We start from the raw sequence: 18,620 nt of genomic DNA, 5'->3' as shown, positions 1-18,620 counted from the left end.
ATCTCAGGACTGTCTTTTTTCTTCTGTTTTGTTGTTTTATGTAATTCAGTAGGGGGCAAGCATGTCGTATTTTCCCTTTTTAAGTATGCATTCATTAAAAGTTCTTTTGGACTTTATAGTATTGATTCCTTTAATTACATCCTTTTTACTAGTTTCATTTCTGTGTTTATGGAAGAGTCTTTAGGAAGGGGTGAGGGGGACTTGGGCAGGGATGGGGAAGGGGTCTCACATGGCTGCAGGAAGGGGTCGGCTCTCAGTTCTACACAGTCTGAAAGGCCTTGGTCTGGGCGGGGACCATGAGGGTTGGGGGTGTAGGCCCCGACATGTTCCTGGAGTTGAATTTGGGAGTGGTAGGGGTCTCAGGGTTCTTGGGGGGCACAACTGTAGTGTAGGCAGGTGGGGACTGGGGGAAGCCTGGAGGCTGTCCATTCTCATTCTTGAGAGCTGCTACAGCAGGCGGGCGGGGGCGGTGACCACGCTGGGCGCTGTTGTGCACCATGGACTGGGTGGAGGAGGCTCCGGAGCGCGAGCTGCCGGAGCGGGACGAGGACAGGGAGTTGGGCTTCACCAGCTTGGCCTTGGGAGCCTCCGCATCCTCCCTGTGGTTGGAAACACACACAAAGAAAAACGATGGTTCTTTTATTTTACATGAACTGTACCTCTAAAAATAGGAAAGAGGCAAGCACACATACACACAGCGAACAGCAAAACAACACAGTACTGATCTCTCACACTTTTCCGGGGCCTTATTCACATGGGACAAGTGAATAATTCATGAGATACCCCGCAGCTCCCGAGTTTTGTGAAAACATATTTGCATGGAATAATGAAATGTGTGGAAATCACCAGATGGAATTGTGGAAGGGAAAAAAAAATGTTTTGCTGAAAATGTTTTTTGCAGTAAAATTGGTGTGTGTGAACATGTGTGTCACTACTGTGCTGCTGTGTTTGGGTCAAGCAGATGAGGGGGAAGGATTGTATTACATATGTACAAGGTAACACATTTTATTTACTGGAAGTTGTCCCTCAACCATGCTGCATTATTCATTGTTACATCAGTACATATCCATAATAACAAGTCACGAAAACATGTTGTTACCTTTACATTCATTAACGATGCACGCTGTAAACATGACTTTAAAATGAGGAATAAACACTAGTGTGCTCTCTCACTCTATTGTCGCCACACACACACACACACACACACACACACACACACACACACACACACACACACACACGCACAATCAAGAAATTCAAACATGAAAGTATGGGTGGGGTGAACAGACTCATAAAAACATAATCGATGAGCTCTTGACCTTGTACTTTTATTTTTACACTCTCTCTCTCACAGACACAGACACTCAGACACAGACACACATACACACACACACACACACACACACTTGCACACAGACATTTGCGCTCCTGTCTTTATGAGGACAATCACTGATAACGCATTCCCTCTTATCTCTTACAATATAATGTCACAGTTCCAACCTTAACCCTGAGCAAAATCGAATCCCATAGCACTAAAACCATGTCTCTACCCAAGAACATTCCATGAAAGTGCTTCAGAAATTGAGGAAAGGCTAAAATGTCATCAATCCTAAAGCCTAAAACTAGAAGCGAGGGCTTCCCGCTGCCAAGGCCAACAGTCCCATTATGGAACCACATTCAAATTTGACATTTATCTTTTTGGATCTGCACCACACTGCACACACTGATAAATATCAGTCTCCTAAACATCCCTGATTTGTAAGGGTTAGGGTTAGCTAGCCCCGGAAGTTTTGTTGTAATCAACTTGTTTTTTTTGCATGGGCTGCTAACTAATAAACAATACACGAAAACATTACATTTGTGGAGGGCAAACACACACCCACACAAACACAAACACACACACACACACACAGGAAGAGAGAGACAGGTAGACAGCAAACACATTCATGCGTTAAGGGACTGTTGCTGTGTCACTTAGCATGTGATCTGCTTAGCTGTGCTCCTTTCAGCTGGACTGGTGTGTGAGGCCACACGCAGGTCACACAGCCACCTGCTTACATCACCATCATTGCTCCATCAAACCAAAGCTAAACAGGACTGTAGTTAAATCGAATGTGCAACAAACTCAATGAATGGTCCATCAAAACACATGTTTCTGACATGCAGTCAGAAAACACTGTTCCATAGGATAATATGCATTTTAACATTTACACTGTGTTCAGTTCCTGAATTGAACATTAATTATTAATTAACTACATCATGTTATAGGAAACTGCATTATCTAATTCTTAAACTGTGCCCTGCAGTAAAATATTTAAAACTATGAATTCTTTCTCTCCACATTTTTATTTCAAGGAATCGTTTAAGGCCAATAAAAGCATTTAAGCCGACTTTGATCTGGAAGCCTGCATCAAGACATTGTCTTCATCCAGGCCTATTAGTGCCCAGCAGGTCCTACCTCCAACATCAAAAGAAAGTGACTTAGATAGTGGTTTTGTTTAACTGTTACATCTACATTTGATTTGTCTGTATTATTTAACTGCTTTACTCTGGTTTAAGGTGAATAAACAACCTGTGGGTCTATGGGAAGATTATAGAACCTTGGGCACCACATACCCCATATACTTCTGTTTGTCTTTTTTCACGAGATATGTAAATGAATGTTCCTGATAAAGAGAAAAATGTATCTCACGAAACCAAGTTATGGCAGATATCACATATTTTTAATACATGCAATATTACATTAGGCTCTTACTTGAAATAACACTAAAGCAGTTTTTCACTTAATTTAAAAGTCTGAAAGTGTACAGTGCAGCTAAACTAACACAACAGCCCACAAGGACATAGGAGCAGAAAGACACAGACAAACACACTTAAACACATATTGTCGCACAATTCTAGGATTTTAGCAAACATTGCAGTTAAATTAGTTCGAAATGACAAGAATGTGAAAGAACCAGAGAAGAAAGGGCGATGACCAAACCTGATCTCGTTTGGAGTCTCCTCCTCCTCGTACTTCTTCTTCTCTTTCTTCCGGAAGACGAGCCAGATGATTAATATGACAATGAGGATACTGAGGGATATTCCCGCCGCCATACCCGCCGCCCAACCAACGTTACTCGGACCTGTGGACAGAGAGGATACAATAAGAGGTCACATCCAGTCGTTATTCTTGAACTTAAAATCAATCATTCGTATGGTTCCTGCTCATTAATGGGAAGTTCCCTTTGTCTGGGCCAAATTGGCAAAATACAATTTAGCACCAAGGCTCCCAAACTGCTCCTGCTGTGGTGCTAGACGTGTAATCATTTTCTCGACATATGACCCCGGCCGTGCTGGGCCTCTCGGCAAATGTATTAGAGTGACAGTGAAACATAACTGTTGCAGCAGAGGTGGTGACCAGTAGCCACCAGTATACGTTTAGTGCAGTACCTGGTGCTGGAGCACTGGGGGTGAGAATGGAAAGTGTGAGCGAGGAGGGAGGTATGTGGAAAGGCGGAGAAGAGGTACAAATGTATTTCCAGCCGCAGTTTGAAACAATAACCATCAATCAGCGTGACAGTTCGGTGCGAGGCGAACACCGAGGGGTCAACTCCCTTCCCTCCTCAAACTCACGCTGCATCGGGACCTCGATGGTGCAGTTCTCCTCCCCCACGTCGTTGTTGGCTGTGCACCTGTAGAACCCTGTGTTGTCCATGGTGAGATTCCTCAGGGTTACCATCTCCGGGTTCTTCAGATCTGGGGGAATAAGACAGTTTTTATTTGTTTACAAATGTTGTTCAAATCTTCCTGCATCTCCACCATCCTCATTTGTACGACGCAAGAATAAATAAATATCATGACCTAAAAAAGAGAGACACTGAATACGTTTAGATTATTATAACAATATTGCGATATGAACCAGATTAAGCCAAAAGTGTAAACAACATTTTCTGATTACTTTAACCTGAATAATTCATTCAATAACGGAGTGATGACATATTTCCTGGGTGTAAACAAGAAGGAAAAATAAAAAAGGAGATGGAATGACAACACCCAAAGTGGTAAACAGCCCCATCTTATTATTTATGATTTAGGATCTACAACTACCGCAGTAACGTCAGACGTAATGGCGTAGAAGATGATGATTGATGTGTCATGCATATTATGGGCCCACCCTAAAAAAGACTTACAAGACAGCATTGTTTAGAAAAAGAACAAAAATAACAATAACAATACGAGACAAATAAACCATCCTGACGTTTGTTTTCCAAAGGTTTAGAATTAAAATTAAAGAACTATTGCATTCTGTCAACATCGGTGCACCAGAACATTTCAGCACATTTCTTGTATTATAAAGAGATTTAAATCATCATAATAAGGGCAATAGAGGAGAAACCTGATTTATTCTCAACCTCTCTTTATTCGCACAATTCATTCAACCTGTCGTCCTCAGGGATGTTTTTATATCTACCAAACGGAAGTGGACATAATGAAGTGAGCTACAATAAGACTCTGCTCTGTAACATGTTAACAGGAATATTCTATTACCGACTTGTGTAAACACCACAATCCAAGTAATTTCTTGTTTAGAATAAGGTCAATATTTGGAATATTGGTATCCAGGTAAGCACAGTCCCTTATGAGAGTTTATTTAAGACTGAGGACCACCACACAGAAGAAGACCTGAAGAAAGCAACAGGAATGTGAGCATGAGAGAAGCCCCACAGCCCCATGGGATATTTAGTCATCTCAACCAATGACAACCATGTGATAACGCCTTTCACCAGAGCCATAAATAATGGCCGCCGACACAGTGTGTTATCGTCCAATGAAAACTAATTAGACTGAACAGGTGTTGTGTGGTGGAGGTCATTAATTTGAAGCTTTCTGTCTGGGCACGTGCCAACGCCGACACCAGTTGAACCGTGGAGGGAAAAGTAAGAGAGAGAGGTTGGCACCCTGGGGTGTTTATTCTGGTTTAAAGAGTTCAAGATGAGGAGAGCTGCCCAAACACTCGCTTTTCTTTTCTGCTTTAAACTGTGTCAGGTACTTTGTGGAGGTTGACATTTTTGGTTGTGATCCAAGAGTTATTCAGGAATCCACACTGCATGGGTCTCAGTGCTCTTACTGAGCCATGTTTTTTTGTTTTTGGTCGGCTGACAGTTCTGTCTATTATAATAGATTTTCTCAACTATGCACACACAACCCAAGAAAACGCTCACTCCACACTGACCTTATACAGGTATAATTCACTTGGGCCACACTGACATTTCAACATCACAGGTGCCTTCATCAGTATCAGTCTGGAACCTTGTGTTTATAGAACTCATCCCAGCAGAGCACATTGACAAAGCACATGGCCGTGTTGTGCTATCGTGCCGTGCATGCAGAATCAGTGGCATACACAATCCCAGCCCATCTAAGCGCCCTTGAGCAAAACACTTAAACTGTTAATTACTCCAGTGAAGCAGCTAAAGGGACAAGTGTTAGAAGAGTGTAGTGGTATACCGGGCAGATTTATGTGTGAGTGTTTGCAAACGTGTGAAGACGGGAGGGAGGTGAGGGAATCCCGGTGTGCTTAGCAAAACACTGCATTGGACGAATGCAGCCTATAAAAACCACTAATTTAAAAAAGGGAATGCTCGTGGTGTTTCTCTGCTGAGCGCTGGATGGTGACTCAGCACGTCACTGTTGTGCCAGTTATTTTTCCTCACCTATCAGTGCCAGGTTTGGCAGCTTGCCCAGGCTCTTGCCTTTGTCCAGCACTCGCTCCCACTTGTAGTTGATGGGTTCTGACCCATCGCTGGACTTGCAGCTCAGCTTGACATCAGTGCCCTCCAGGAATTTGCCGTCAACCCAGCAGCTCGGCTTGGAAGGCTTGACTGTAGGAAGACATGGGAATGAGAAAGTGTTTAGGGCAAATTACAAATCACACGTGTTCTTTATCATATTAGTTCAGATATATTTACAGTTTTGAGTTTTGCATCAGATTTTAAGCCTTTGGATTTTCTCACGTGATAGCAAATATCTTAATCCAAATTTAAAGAAAAAAGATTTACAGTCTATGTATTATTCCTAGATTAATATATATGCATCCATCAATTGTCTTATGATTATCAGGGCTCTGGTAGCAGAGAAAGTTGGCCAAGAAGGGAATCCCTCCTAGCCACGATTTCCAGCTCTTCCTGGGGGATCCCAAGGCGTTCCCAGGCCAGATTGGACAGAAGGCGCCCGGGAGGAATCCTGACCAAATGCCCAAACCACCTACACTGTTGCCTTTCAACATGAAGCAGCAGTGGTTCTAATGTGAGCTCACTCCAGAAATATCTGTAGTCCTCACCGGATCACTGAGGCTGAGCCCGACAGAGAAAAGTAATTTCAGTTGCTTGTATTTGTGACCTGTAGAAAAGAGTTTGAAGCCTGGATCCAGGCTGACCAGCTGTAAGATGAATATGATCATCAAACATTCTTTTCCTCTTCTCTAAATAAACCGCTGAATGTTAGAGAGGTAAATCATGTTTGCTCTGTGTTAAATTCAACGTAGCGCTGAACAATTCTATTGTAACCAACATGATTTTTGAGGTGGTTGAAACATTTCCATGGTAACAGTGACCTTCACCAATCAGAGACGTTGCTACTGCCCCTGATGATTGTGGTTTAGTTTCTCTTCCTCGTTGCGGATAAAAAGCATTTTTCTCTAAACACAGTTGAAATGAAAGGAAGTTGTGGCTTCGCGGATCATTTAACATTGTTTCCCAATCACGTAATCCACCCTCAATGGTAACAATGTTATTTATGTTTTGTTTTTATTGCATTTTTTAGAAAAAAAATCGTAATCACATTTGTTTGGTTATGGTGGCTGTGGCTGAGGGGTAGAGCGGTCGTCCTCCAACCTGAAGGTAGGCAGTTCGATCCCCAGTCTGACCCATCTGTATGCCGAACCCCCCATAGAACAACAAAGTGCTGCTAATAGATGCACTGTATGAATGTGTGTGTGTGTGAATGGGTGAATGTGAAACTGTACTGTAAAGAGCTTTGAGTGGTCATCAAGACTAGAAAAGCGCTATATAAATACAAAACCATTACCATTTACCATTATAATTAACTAACATTTACGGAAGCTCGATTTATTCCATAATGCAAAGTCAAGTGAAACAGTGCATATGTCCTAAGGATACAACAAAACATAAAATGAAGAGCAATTGCTGTAGTGAGGTAACAGTAACACAATGGTTAAGTCATTTGAACAAAGTTACATTTTTCCTTAAATCTATTACTGGTGTCCAATCCATTTTTAATGAGGGATAAGTGAATGTAACTTTCAGTCATTCCTCAGAGCTGGTGACACACACAGGGGGAAAAAAAACAGGGAATAGATCAATGTGACCCCGATGCGGGCTGTGAACGCTTGTGGTGATATGTTCTCCACAGGTCAAAGGTTTTGGTCATGGTCCAGTAGCTGGAGGCAGAGTGCTGTATAGCTGGAGCCTACTGAGCGCTGTACAGCTGCTCTGTTTAGAAACACGCCGAGAGGCACCGCTATAAACGCAGGGAAAAAAGCAGCACAATCCTTTTTTTCTCTCGCCCAAGGTATATTTTTAGATCAGGGGTGAGCTAAATTTATAACGTCTATTTTGTATTTTGGCTGTGCTGTCTATTAGGCAACTTTTGAAATAAGACGCCGCAGATTGTCAGCAAAGGAACTCCTGAGTAATGCTGAGATGTAGTGACTTAGCGATAGCCGCTACACAAAGCCAGACAGCTTACGTGCATCTCTCTCTTTGTTCGTCTTCTCCAACCCCCGGGTCTCGGAGGCGGAGTTCTCTCTCTCCTTGTTTCTCTCTCAGTAAGCAATATAATGAGACGAGCCGAGCGGGCGAGCGCCGACGCTTCAACTGTGGATCTCGCAGCTCTGTCAGGGTCAGTTAGGCCCAACTGCAGCAGGAGCAGGAACGCGCAACCTCATGCACAAACTATTTGCCAGTACACACACATAAAAAATGCAGCACATTCACTTAAACAAATTGGGTTTAAAAATCTGCAAATGCAAATTCACATTTAACAAAAGCAGCTAAGGCATCCGGGCATGAAGCTGCACATACAAAACAAGTTGAGGCATGGGGAGAGACCCCTGGCACACACACAAATACATACACTCGCAGACGGCCTCATGCCAAGCCAGCTACCGGCTCGGCTGCCAAGCTATTATCTTAGCGTGGGGAGAGAGAAAAATGCAAATGTTCGGCTCTCTCAAGATCGAAAGTGCCACCGCAAAGCTGAGGGCAATTTGTAAAAATCGAGGCACTAACTCACTGAAATGTCTTCATGGAAGGGAGAGGAGAGCGAGAGCGAGAGGATTAACAGACTGTTCCATTAGAAAACCAATAACTGCGGGTTGGACTAATCTCCCATGATGTTTTAATAAATCTCCCGCTTTTCTGACATTGAGAATGATCTTGCTCCTCCCGCCGGACTTTATGGTCGGCTTTTGTGCCGCAGCACTTCCCCCTCCTGGCTGTCTGTCCTTCAAAGTTGTTTAGCTTTCTAAGATATGCAGGCGGAGACGCACATTACCACGGCGCTAGCTCTTAAACTAAGCCATTTATAACCATCTGTATGTTGGGCATATGAGCGAAACAAAACGAAATAGAGAAAGAAGCGGATAAAATGTACAATAGTGTGGCTTATGAGGCCAAAACAGGATTTTCTTTTGTTGCTAAGAGCTAAGACGTGACTCCTACAAGTAATTTTCCTAAGTAGCTTATCAGCGGCGAGATTGATGACATTTGCTTTTTTCCAATGTCATTTTCAACTCCAAAATTTCATTAGAAAATGTACCTCAAAGTTGGAACTCGGAGAAGAGTCTGTTGCTGCCTGTTCCCTCATAGATCTTACAGAGGACAGAAATGCATTTAACTTGATGCTCAACGTCCGTGGAACTCGGTCCCTAACTCAATCAATCAGTTCTGTGCTCTTCCAGGCCCAGTCGCCTGTTTCTGGTCTCACCTCATCGACAAACCAATCCCAACGAACCCAAACAGCATGAGCGAAATCAAATCACACTGTCTGAATCAAATTGAATCATTAGATCAGTCAGCATGACGGAGGAAATGTGCCAGGCTAATGATCCAGTGATTAGCTCTTAGTGTGTGTGTGTGTGTGTGTGAGAGAGAGAGAGTCTGTGTCCATTTTCCATACACAAATGGGTGCAGGTCTCTTCCTAACCTGATGGAATGTGCACATATGTATGCATATCTATCAGTAACATGTGTGTGTGTGGAGGACGATGTGAACACTCACCCAGCACAATGAGGTTGACCTGGCTCCAGTGGTACTTGCCCCCGGTCTTGACTTTACAATAGTATTCACCAGAGTCGGACAGCAGCAAGTCACTGATCATCAGGGAGGCGTCCCCGGCCAGGTACTCCCCGGGAAAGGACAGACGGCTGGCCTCGCTGCCTGTCGCCTCATTGGTGTAAACCTGGCCCCCGAAGAAGGTAATGATCTGAACACAGAGAAGAAGAAAATCATTAAATGTTTTTTTAACTAAACTGGCACACAGTTTATTGCATACCTCCACCAAGGCCCAACAGTCCCCTCAGACAATGTCCAACACTCGTAGATATCAGTTCCTTAAATTTGGGAGAGGCGATGGACTAGTGGCAGAAACTTGGACTATGGGCAGAAAAGGTTTCTGGTTCGACTCCACGGAGAAACAACAAAAAGACGAACCTGGATTGATCTGTCCAAAAATCCAAGAGGATTCTCCCTACCCTGTCTAGTTCCCCTGAGCAAGGCACCTTACTCCCCCAACATCTGCTCCCTGGGCGCTGTACACGGCTGCCCACTGCTCTGTGTGTCTGGCACCAGATGGGTTAAAAGCAGAGGTTAAATTTCCCCTTGCATGAGTGTGCCTGTGCATGTCTGTGCATTTGTGTGGGATAATAAAATGTATCTTAAAAATGTGGCTGTTTTTTTTTTTCCCATAAAGAATCATGAATTATTCGCTGAGAAGTCAAAATGTCATAAAACATCTCGCAATGTTAAGAAAAAGTTCTGACACCCTCCATCAACATTTAATGGGTTCTTCCCTGACCCATACCACACCCTTCCATCAACCTTTGTGGTAATCCATTTTTGTGCAACCCTACAAAGAATAACAAAAAAATCCAGATAAAACACAACCTCCATGGCGGAGGTATTCACATGGATGTGATAATGTAAACCTACATTTTAATTGGCTCACGTAATTATTGCAACCAACAAACAATAAAAGCTTTCATGTCACATTAAGAACCTGTTGTTTGACGTCATGTCTATGTCCCAACAGCAACACTCTTGATATTATCAACTGGTTTCCTTCCATTAACATGGACATAACTCTGATGAGGGAGCATGTTCAGCTCAGACACTTCCATGCAGTCGCTCACTGGGCGAACTGTTTGGAGGGAAACGGAACACCAGCACTCTTGGGTAACACTGCTAACAATCACTTTTTAATTAATTAACACTCGGGAAATAATATTTTACAAATGAATGCATTTGCCTGAATGCCAGTATCCTGCCAGCGTTCATTTAGCTGATTGTCTGTGAGCGCTGTTATCTCTCCTCACGCTCCTTCTACAAGCTGAGCTCTCATATTGACCAAAAAATATTCTATTCAGGGGCTTAGATAAAAGATTAATGTCCCCACAGTGGCACTGATGTGATGGCAGCACATAGAACTGAAAATGTTGCGATACCATTGTTCCCTTTCAGATACCAATTCCAATATCAAGATTTTACATATCTGGTACCAGAAATACCCCAATTTAACATATTTTCACGGCTCTACGCTACTAACACTGTATTTAAGAGATGGTTGCTCAGTTCTAACCTTTTGAAAAACAAGTACATCTACCTACTCATTCCACAAACTTCAGTCTGAGTGTTTATTATTATTATTATCTCATTATTGTCTTTTTATTGCTATTTATTTTACCTCCTTAATCTCAATCTTGATGTCCTTCTCCTAGTTTGTTGACCTGTGCTTTTTGACATGTTTCATATTGAATGTTGTTTGTGTGATCATGAACAGGGTAAGCTGCAAATGAATTGTCCTCCTTTGGATCACTGAAGTTGTCCACTGTGAATGAGGCTCCAGAGGAAGATAAGAGACGACATTAAGGCTAAAAACATGGTGTGAATGAAGCAGTTTCAAGTCGGATTTAAATGTCGGCGCATGTGGACACTTGGATGACACCACAGGAGCAGTGTGGGAGTGTTTTACTTGTTTTACTTTAATTGTATTGGCTTTGGCTGCAACACCCCTCGTTCAATAGATAACGAGTGTTTGAGTCAACAAAACCCTTTTGGAGTCTGAGTGATGCACCGCTCCATCGGCATAGTGATGAGTAGATAATGAGTGAATTTTCATTTTTGTGTGAACTATCCCTTTTAGTCTGTGGACTGGCCTGATTAAAATGTCTTCTTCTATGTCTATGGATAATCTACAATAGTGTTCAGCATCCAAGTTGACAAAAACGGTAAAACACAAATATCACCTCACAAAAGGGAAGTGTTGCATTCGGGGCGTCACCGTTTTCCTTGTGGCACACCTCAGTGCTAACATTTTAGCTAGGTTTGGTTTATGCCAGATTACTGAAAATCTCTAAGAACAGCACTAGCCATTGTATGGAATTATGACTTGGTATCTCAAAATTATGACTTATTATCTCATTATTATGAGATACTGACTGTGGGCGGGTGCAGCAGAGCAGGGAAGCCGTGGTTGAGAGACTGTGGTCGAGACAGCTGCCTGTCTAGCAGATGTGGGTGACTATGCATCGATTCAGAAACATAACATAATCGATTCATGTTTTCATGTCTTAGCAATGTGCTGCTGCTGCAAAATTATAACCAGCGCTGCTCCAGGATCAGAGCAGACGATTAATAAATAGACAGACCCTGGCATTCACCAATGTCAGGAATCTAAGTGTTATCTTTTGATAGGATAGGCTTTGTCCTTTTGACCATTCAATTGACATTATACATTTTTAATACTTCATAGTATTTGGGGCAGTAGTCTAACTAGTACTCCAACAATATCAGTTTCATGAAATTATGGTAAAAAAGTTTTTATCCTTTATCAAATGTAGCAGAATAAGTTCATTATTGTGTTGTGGAGGGGACTTTGACACAGGATTACTCAAAAACTACACAGTGTCAGTACTTTGAGGAAAAAACTGTTCCTTGAAACCTCAGAGCGGCGTCGCAATGATTACCGTAAATGTTCAATCAATTGCGAACGTGATAAACAACAGTCGGCTGTTTTGACAATACAAACATGACAGTCGGCTGGCTTGACCGCTGTCTCTCAACCATGGGCTCCCTGCTCTGCTGCGGTCAGAGTAGCAGTCAGTATTAGCAGTCAGTATCTCATAATAATGAGATAGTAAGTCATAATTATGAGATACAGGATTTTTATTTTCTTAATCACAGTGGCGGAAATGGGCCTCCATACCACCTTGACTCCGGATTCAGAGAAAAGAACAGAAAAGACCTGGTATCTGATTAGTAAATAGATTTGCATACCTGTCAGTCCTGGTATTGGTATGGGAACATCTCAAGTGGGAAAACCAACATTTATTTTAGATTTAAAGTTCGCACTAAACTATAAGGCTACTTTATATTCAGCCAGTAAACACATTTTATTCTACTTTGCTCTGTTTACCTCTGGCAAAATCAGGTCATGTTTGATTTCACTCAGTTTCCTCTTGTTTGTTATTTAGCAACTGCACCTTAGCAACAAAGATGCCAGAACGTATAATGGCTGTTGTGTTGATATTAATGCCTCAGAATAAGTTTTGTTTCCCAGAAATATCACACATAGTGATGCAATGAGCAAATTAAGTATCTTTTAAGGTACATGAATACTTTGAATTGAGGCGTTACTGCGGGGAACATGTTAATAAGTATGTATGTATGTGCATCTGCGTATTATTAGTAAATATATTTATATTCTTATCCTTAATTTGTGAAGCACTTTCAAGTGCACTAACCTGTATAAAAGGTGCTACATGAATGAAGTTTTATGAACAACATGTTTGTATGTCTACTGTGTGTGTACATATGTTTGTATTGTATATGTACACATCCATCCATCCCAGCAACATCCGGTATCTATACCGCTTATCCCTGAGGGTCGAAGCTGGAGCCAATCCCAGCTGACATTGGGTGAGAGGCAGGGCACAGCCTGGACAAGTTGCTGACAGGCAGACAAACAGCCATTCACACTCATTCACTCCTATGGTCAATTTACAGTCTCGAGTTAATCTAATCCTAATCTGCATGTTGGAGGAAGCCGGAGAACCTGGGGAAAACCCACACAAGCACCCTGCCAAAAGTGGGATTCAAACCGGGAACCTACATTGGGAAGTGATATGTAATATACATTTATAATCTGGGTACACAAAATAAATAATATAAACCATAAAAGAAACAACCATGGGATTAAAAGTTTGAAACAAAGAGTAAAATTGGGTCAGAGCAGAAGCAGGCGTCGTGTTACCGTTTGTGATTGACACAATCTATTTTCCATTTTTATTTTTAGCACAAGGTTCATTGATGTTTGCAGTGGCTGAGTCTTCAAAGAAAAAATCTCCTGATCTGAAACTTCACCGAAGACATTTTCTCTTCCCTGCCTGTTGTGTCTTCTTCTCTTTGCCCCCCAACACCTCCTTTCTTCTCTCTTGCTCTTTCTCTCCCCCTCTCTCCATCCACACATCCACACACACGCACACACACACATACAAACACAAACAAACACAGCTGTCACGGTGGCCTATTACTCAGGGCATGTGAGAGCCTGCAGATGGGGCCTGCTAAATGCCGGTGCCACAGTGCATCAGCGCCTCGGAAACAGGGGCACCTGCTGTGATTACAGGTGACGACTGGCCATTTACACTAACGCACACGTGCACAGGCCTACACACATAAACCAGCTCCAACATGTGGAGTGGAAACACACCATGGACACAAACAGACATACATTACTGTGCCACGGCTGCAGGCACAAAGCCACAGTGGCCTGGCACCTACACAAAGTGGGACATACTTGAAAAGCGTCCGCCTGCGGCTGCACGTCCACTGCCCACGCCAACTGTTTATTACTCACTTGTTGTTTGTGTGTATGAACTATACTATCTGTGCTGGTTATGACTGGATGTCTCCCGAACATATGAGAGTGTGACTGTGAGGAGTTTAAGAATAATTTAGGAACATGACCTGCGGTTGTTGGCAGTAGTTTGCAATTAAAATGAGGTGGTTTGTTTATTCGGTAAAAAGTTAAATTACTTTATGCAGATATGGAGTAAACCTGCCATTTCTGAATGGATGTGTGTAGATGACTCGAAACATGTTTCAAATTGATTGAATAATAAAAGGTATTGATTTGAATAAATGTTTGTTGGAAACGAGAGGGAGAAGATGTTTTCAGTATCAGAATGTGAACTCTCTCGCCTGACCAAAAATATGTATTCACACCTACCTTATTTTCATACTATGGTACAGCACAACATTGCAGACATTTAGCTGTTGGTGTCCATGATGATGTTAAATTAAAACGTTCCATGAATTTTGGTCATCTACAAGGACGCCTTGTCTCCTGCCCCTGTGTGTCCTCAACACATGTCGTCTTTACATTTGCTAACAGAGTTTAAATGTTGACATGATGCTCTCTCCCTCTCAACACGGCCTTCCAGCAGAACAAAAGAATAACTTATTCATTCAGCTACAGGCACAGTCTCTTTTCTAATCAAATTTTCAGACGTTTTGATTTTAATTAATGGCGCCTTCAATGTTATCTTCCTGTTAAATATTCATCGCAATGTGGCAGCCCCCCTCTGAATCATCAAAGCGTGAGACACTTGTTTTCCCTTTTCTTTCATTCCTAGCCCCCATGTTTCCGCCGTACCCTCCTTTTCTTCTCTTTCTCACAGCGCTACATGTCTGTGCGCTAACCAACACATCAGCGCACGAATGAACGGCTTCCAAAAAAGAAAGGAAATCGTTTTCTTCCGACAGAAAGCTGGTTCAATTTGAATGCTCTGTCTGTTATCAGATACTAAGCTCAGTTTGGGAGAAGAAAGGCAATGACTCAAACCCGGTGAAACGATACCAAAACGTCTTTTGAGGCTGTGAGACCACAAAACCAACTGAAGGGCATTTAAGGATTTTCAACTAGGTGATGCTTAATTATAGAACAGAACAGTAGTGCTGTTTCAGGATGGAAGTTATGATAAAATCTCGTCGGCGGCCATCCACTATTTTCATGTTATATAGTTTCTTACTTCCAGCCAAGGGCCGTTAGTGGAGTATTTTTTGGACATAGCAGAACATGTATTGACACAAGATGTTAAGTTGCTCTAGTGTTTATCTCTTTTATGCTCTAGATAAAGTCGAGAGTGAAGGGTCCAAGGTTACGACTACAGAATTAGTCAGGGAACATTCTGCGACGTGATTGTTCCTTTGTGGGAAGGCACTTAAAACTTGTACTGCCACAGTAACTTTAGGCATCGAGTTAATGTGCGACTATTATGGCTCCCGTCGGAAATCAATCAGCATGACCCAAATAGGGAAGAGAGAAGGAATGTAAAAGAAAAGTGTGTGTGAGAGAGAAAGGAAAAGAAATATGTAAGGTGGGTAAAAATAAAATAGCAGCAGCTTTCTGTTCCAATTTTCAAAACATTCAGTCATGAAAATGTTTACATTGGATTGAAAACAGCCGATTGTTTTACTTTAATAATCAGACGCTTATGAGAAGGAAATCCTGGGAATTGAATGAGGAAGTTTTCAGCAGATCTCAGATAATTTAAATCGATTTATTGAAGCTTGATGCATCGTGGAGAGAAGTGATAAGGAGTACAAACCTTAACTAGAGCACACATGCAGGCATACTGTACTGTTGAATCTAATCTAATCTACCGATGACCCAGTCCTCTTATGAAAGGGATAGGGGCTCACTCTGAGATTTAACTATATGGGCTGGCCGGAAAACTTCTGGAAAAAATCCGGAGCAACTGACTTGGACGTTTGCTTTCTACGATACAGCCCCTCAGGATCATTTCCAGAAAGTGTCTGGAGTCCAGTGCATGTCTGAAAGCAGCTTAAGAGAAGGCTTATGTAACTAATGACCCTGAGCCCCAAGACCCTGGCTGGTTTATCATGTCTTTTTACCACCTCCACCAGACACTATAACTTTGGTTGCTATGGCCACTGCCAATTGGAGACTCATCCTAAATGGAGGAAAATACTCCTAATAAAAGACAATAGGCTTATTTGAAGAAAATTGCTTCACAGTGTTAGAATGTCGAAAAAGCCAAGGAGCAGCAAGTAATAACAGTAACAGTGACATGAATGTGTCGACTGATTGTCTGATGATGGAAAAGTGGAATAAAATGGAAAACAAAAGGAATCTCCTCTCACCACTCTCTGTTTGGAGTTTGGTTTCTGCAGGAGCCACTCGATGTCGAGAGAGTTGGACGACGGGAACTGGTAGTGGCATGGTAAGGTGGCGTTGTCCCCGACGACCTTCTTCATGTCCGTCTGGGCACCGACCAACAGCAGGCTGAATAGAGCTGAAGGAGAGGAAGAGAGACCGATGTCAGATGGGGACAATAACTTGATCTCAACTTGAGACAAGAGGCGGATGCTGCAGATAGGAAGAAAACAACCCACGCCAACAGAGGAAACGGAGACGCAGCCAGAGATATGACCCAGAATCCCAATAGCTGTCTTGACAGATGCTGAGATCTGTCACACGCGGACATTGAAGAGTGACAGTATGGGGATTTTGCTTATTACAGGAAAATAGAGTTTGGTATAAGAGGTCAGTGAGAGAGGAGAATTATTGTGATCTTGCTTTGACCCCTTTTGACAAGGGCAAGTCATAGAACACATTCTTATTCACAGCAGCAGCTTCGGGAGCTGTGGCCTGTCACAGGAAGGTACAGAGCTTTTGACGACTGAGAATTTGCACACATGGACAATTCTGCTGTATGATGAAGACAATAACAATTATTGACTATTGTCAGACTACACATGAACACTTTTCTCTTACCAAAGGAAGACTAACTTGAAACAGGAGAGATCAGACATCTCCCACATTACATTATTACATTACATTACATTTCATTTAGCTGACGCTTTTATCCAAAGCGACTTACAATAAGTGCATTCCACCCCGAGGGTATAAACCAAGAACAACAAGAATCAAGACAGTACAAATTCTTCAAAAATAAAGCAAAACTACAAAATGCTATAAGTAAGTGCCATTTAATTGCTACTAAATTGTTAGTTTCAAAATTGTTAGTAATTTTTATTTTATTTTATTTTTTTATATTTTAATTTTTTATTCAAGGTATAGTCTAAAGAGGTGTGTTTTTAATTTGCGGCGGAAGATGTTTAAACTTTCTGATGTCCGTATGTCGATGGGGAGATCTTTCCACCATTTAGGAGCCAGAACAGCTACTGCAAATGAGTCACGCAACCATTACGACACAAATGCCCAAAAAACAAACTTGCATCTACTTAGTGACAAGCTTGCAGTGCAGTTAAAAGAAAAAAAGTAGGAATAATTATGTGTGCACACAAATGAGTGACTTTGAGCACCGGCCAGACTGCCAGGGCCTGTGTCTCAGTGGGGGAGCAGCAGGGCTAATTTATTGGAGGGTGCTGGACAGCCCTGTGGCCTTGAGGTGAATTAGCCAGAGGCGTCACAGGGGTTTGCTGGAAGCTCCAGCTATGGACTGTGTGAGCACTGCTGAGATATTTGACTCCCTCCACCACAGAGAAACCTTGCAGAATGCTGCAGAGCTCTGTTCAGCTTACACGCTCAGATGTGACAGATATTTTTGGCTCCACAACATTTAACTTAACTACCTGTGCCTATAATTTAATTGCTGAATGAGCTGATAACTCCTGGGGAATCTGAGCGCCTAAAATAAAGTTATCCAGCCCAGCAGATGCTCATTTGGAATGAAGCGGGAATGTACAGTGCAGTGTGAATAATTGTTACCTTCTACTTTTCAGTGTCATTAAGAACATAAAGGTGCCCAGATATTCAATATTTCCTCCTGTTTTTGCACTAAATAAATACACAATATGGAGTAGGACAATTATTTTACCGACTACTATTTGCAATCCCAGGTGTTCTCTCTGTGGCGGAGTGACTCAACCCAGGGCGAGTCATTGAAAGAATGCCTCAGTGCCCTGCAAACACAATCGGCAGGCTGTCAGTTGTTCCACAGGAGGCCAACTGTGTCCTGTGAAATGCATCAGCGCTCGCTGGGCGCCTGTCCACTTGTTCTGTGGCCCAGCCTCGCAGGAGCCGACACCCTGTCCCATAAGTGATCTTTGGGGCCACCGAAAATGTCAGCTCTGTGCCGTGAAAGCAATGAGTCAGTGCTGACACAGGGCACAGGAGGGGAAGAAAGAGAAGAGAATGGCAGAAAATCTTTGTCTTCTACCAGAACTTCAGCAGCACAGATGACTTCATGTGGGGGATCTCAGCAGTTTCTTCAAGTTTTGTTTAACCCCCCTGTGTTTATACTTTGTGAGCCTTGGACGATAAAACCAGAGCTCCGGGCCACTCATTGTCA

General features: G+C 42.5%; 1 protein-coding gene across 1 annotated transcript in view; it reads right to left on the bottom strand.

Moving 5' to 3' along the window:
* Positions 1-259: 259 nt before the first annotated feature.
* clmpb (CXADR like membrane protein b) overlaps positions 260-18,620 on the bottom strand; it is a 67,879-nt gene continuing 49,518 nt past the window's right edge. The window contains exons 2-7 of the mRNA XM_061073796.1: positions 16,447-16,598; positions 9,283-9,487; positions 5,697-5,864; positions 3,616-3,738; positions 2,984-3,125; positions 260-599 (exon numbers count right to left, since the gene is read on the bottom strand). Of these exons, the coding sequence (XP_060929779.1) occupies positions 260-599; positions 2,984-3,125; positions 3,616-3,738; positions 5,697-5,864; positions 9,283-9,487; positions 16,447-16,598 (1,130 nt within the window). The remainder of the gene's footprint in view (positions 600-2,983; positions 3,126-3,615; positions 3,739-5,696; positions 5,865-9,282; positions 9,488-16,446; positions 16,599-18,620) is intronic.

This window comes from Limanda limanda, chromosome 6, assembly GCF_963576545.1.
Source record: "Limanda limanda chromosome 6, fLimLim1.1, whole genome shotgun sequence".
NCBI lineage: Eukaryota > Metazoa > Chordata > Actinopteri > Pleuronectiformes > Pleuronectidae > Limanda > Limanda limanda.
Note: the sequence above shows the minus strand (reverse complement) of the source record. Positions and strands in the feature narration are given on the sequence as shown.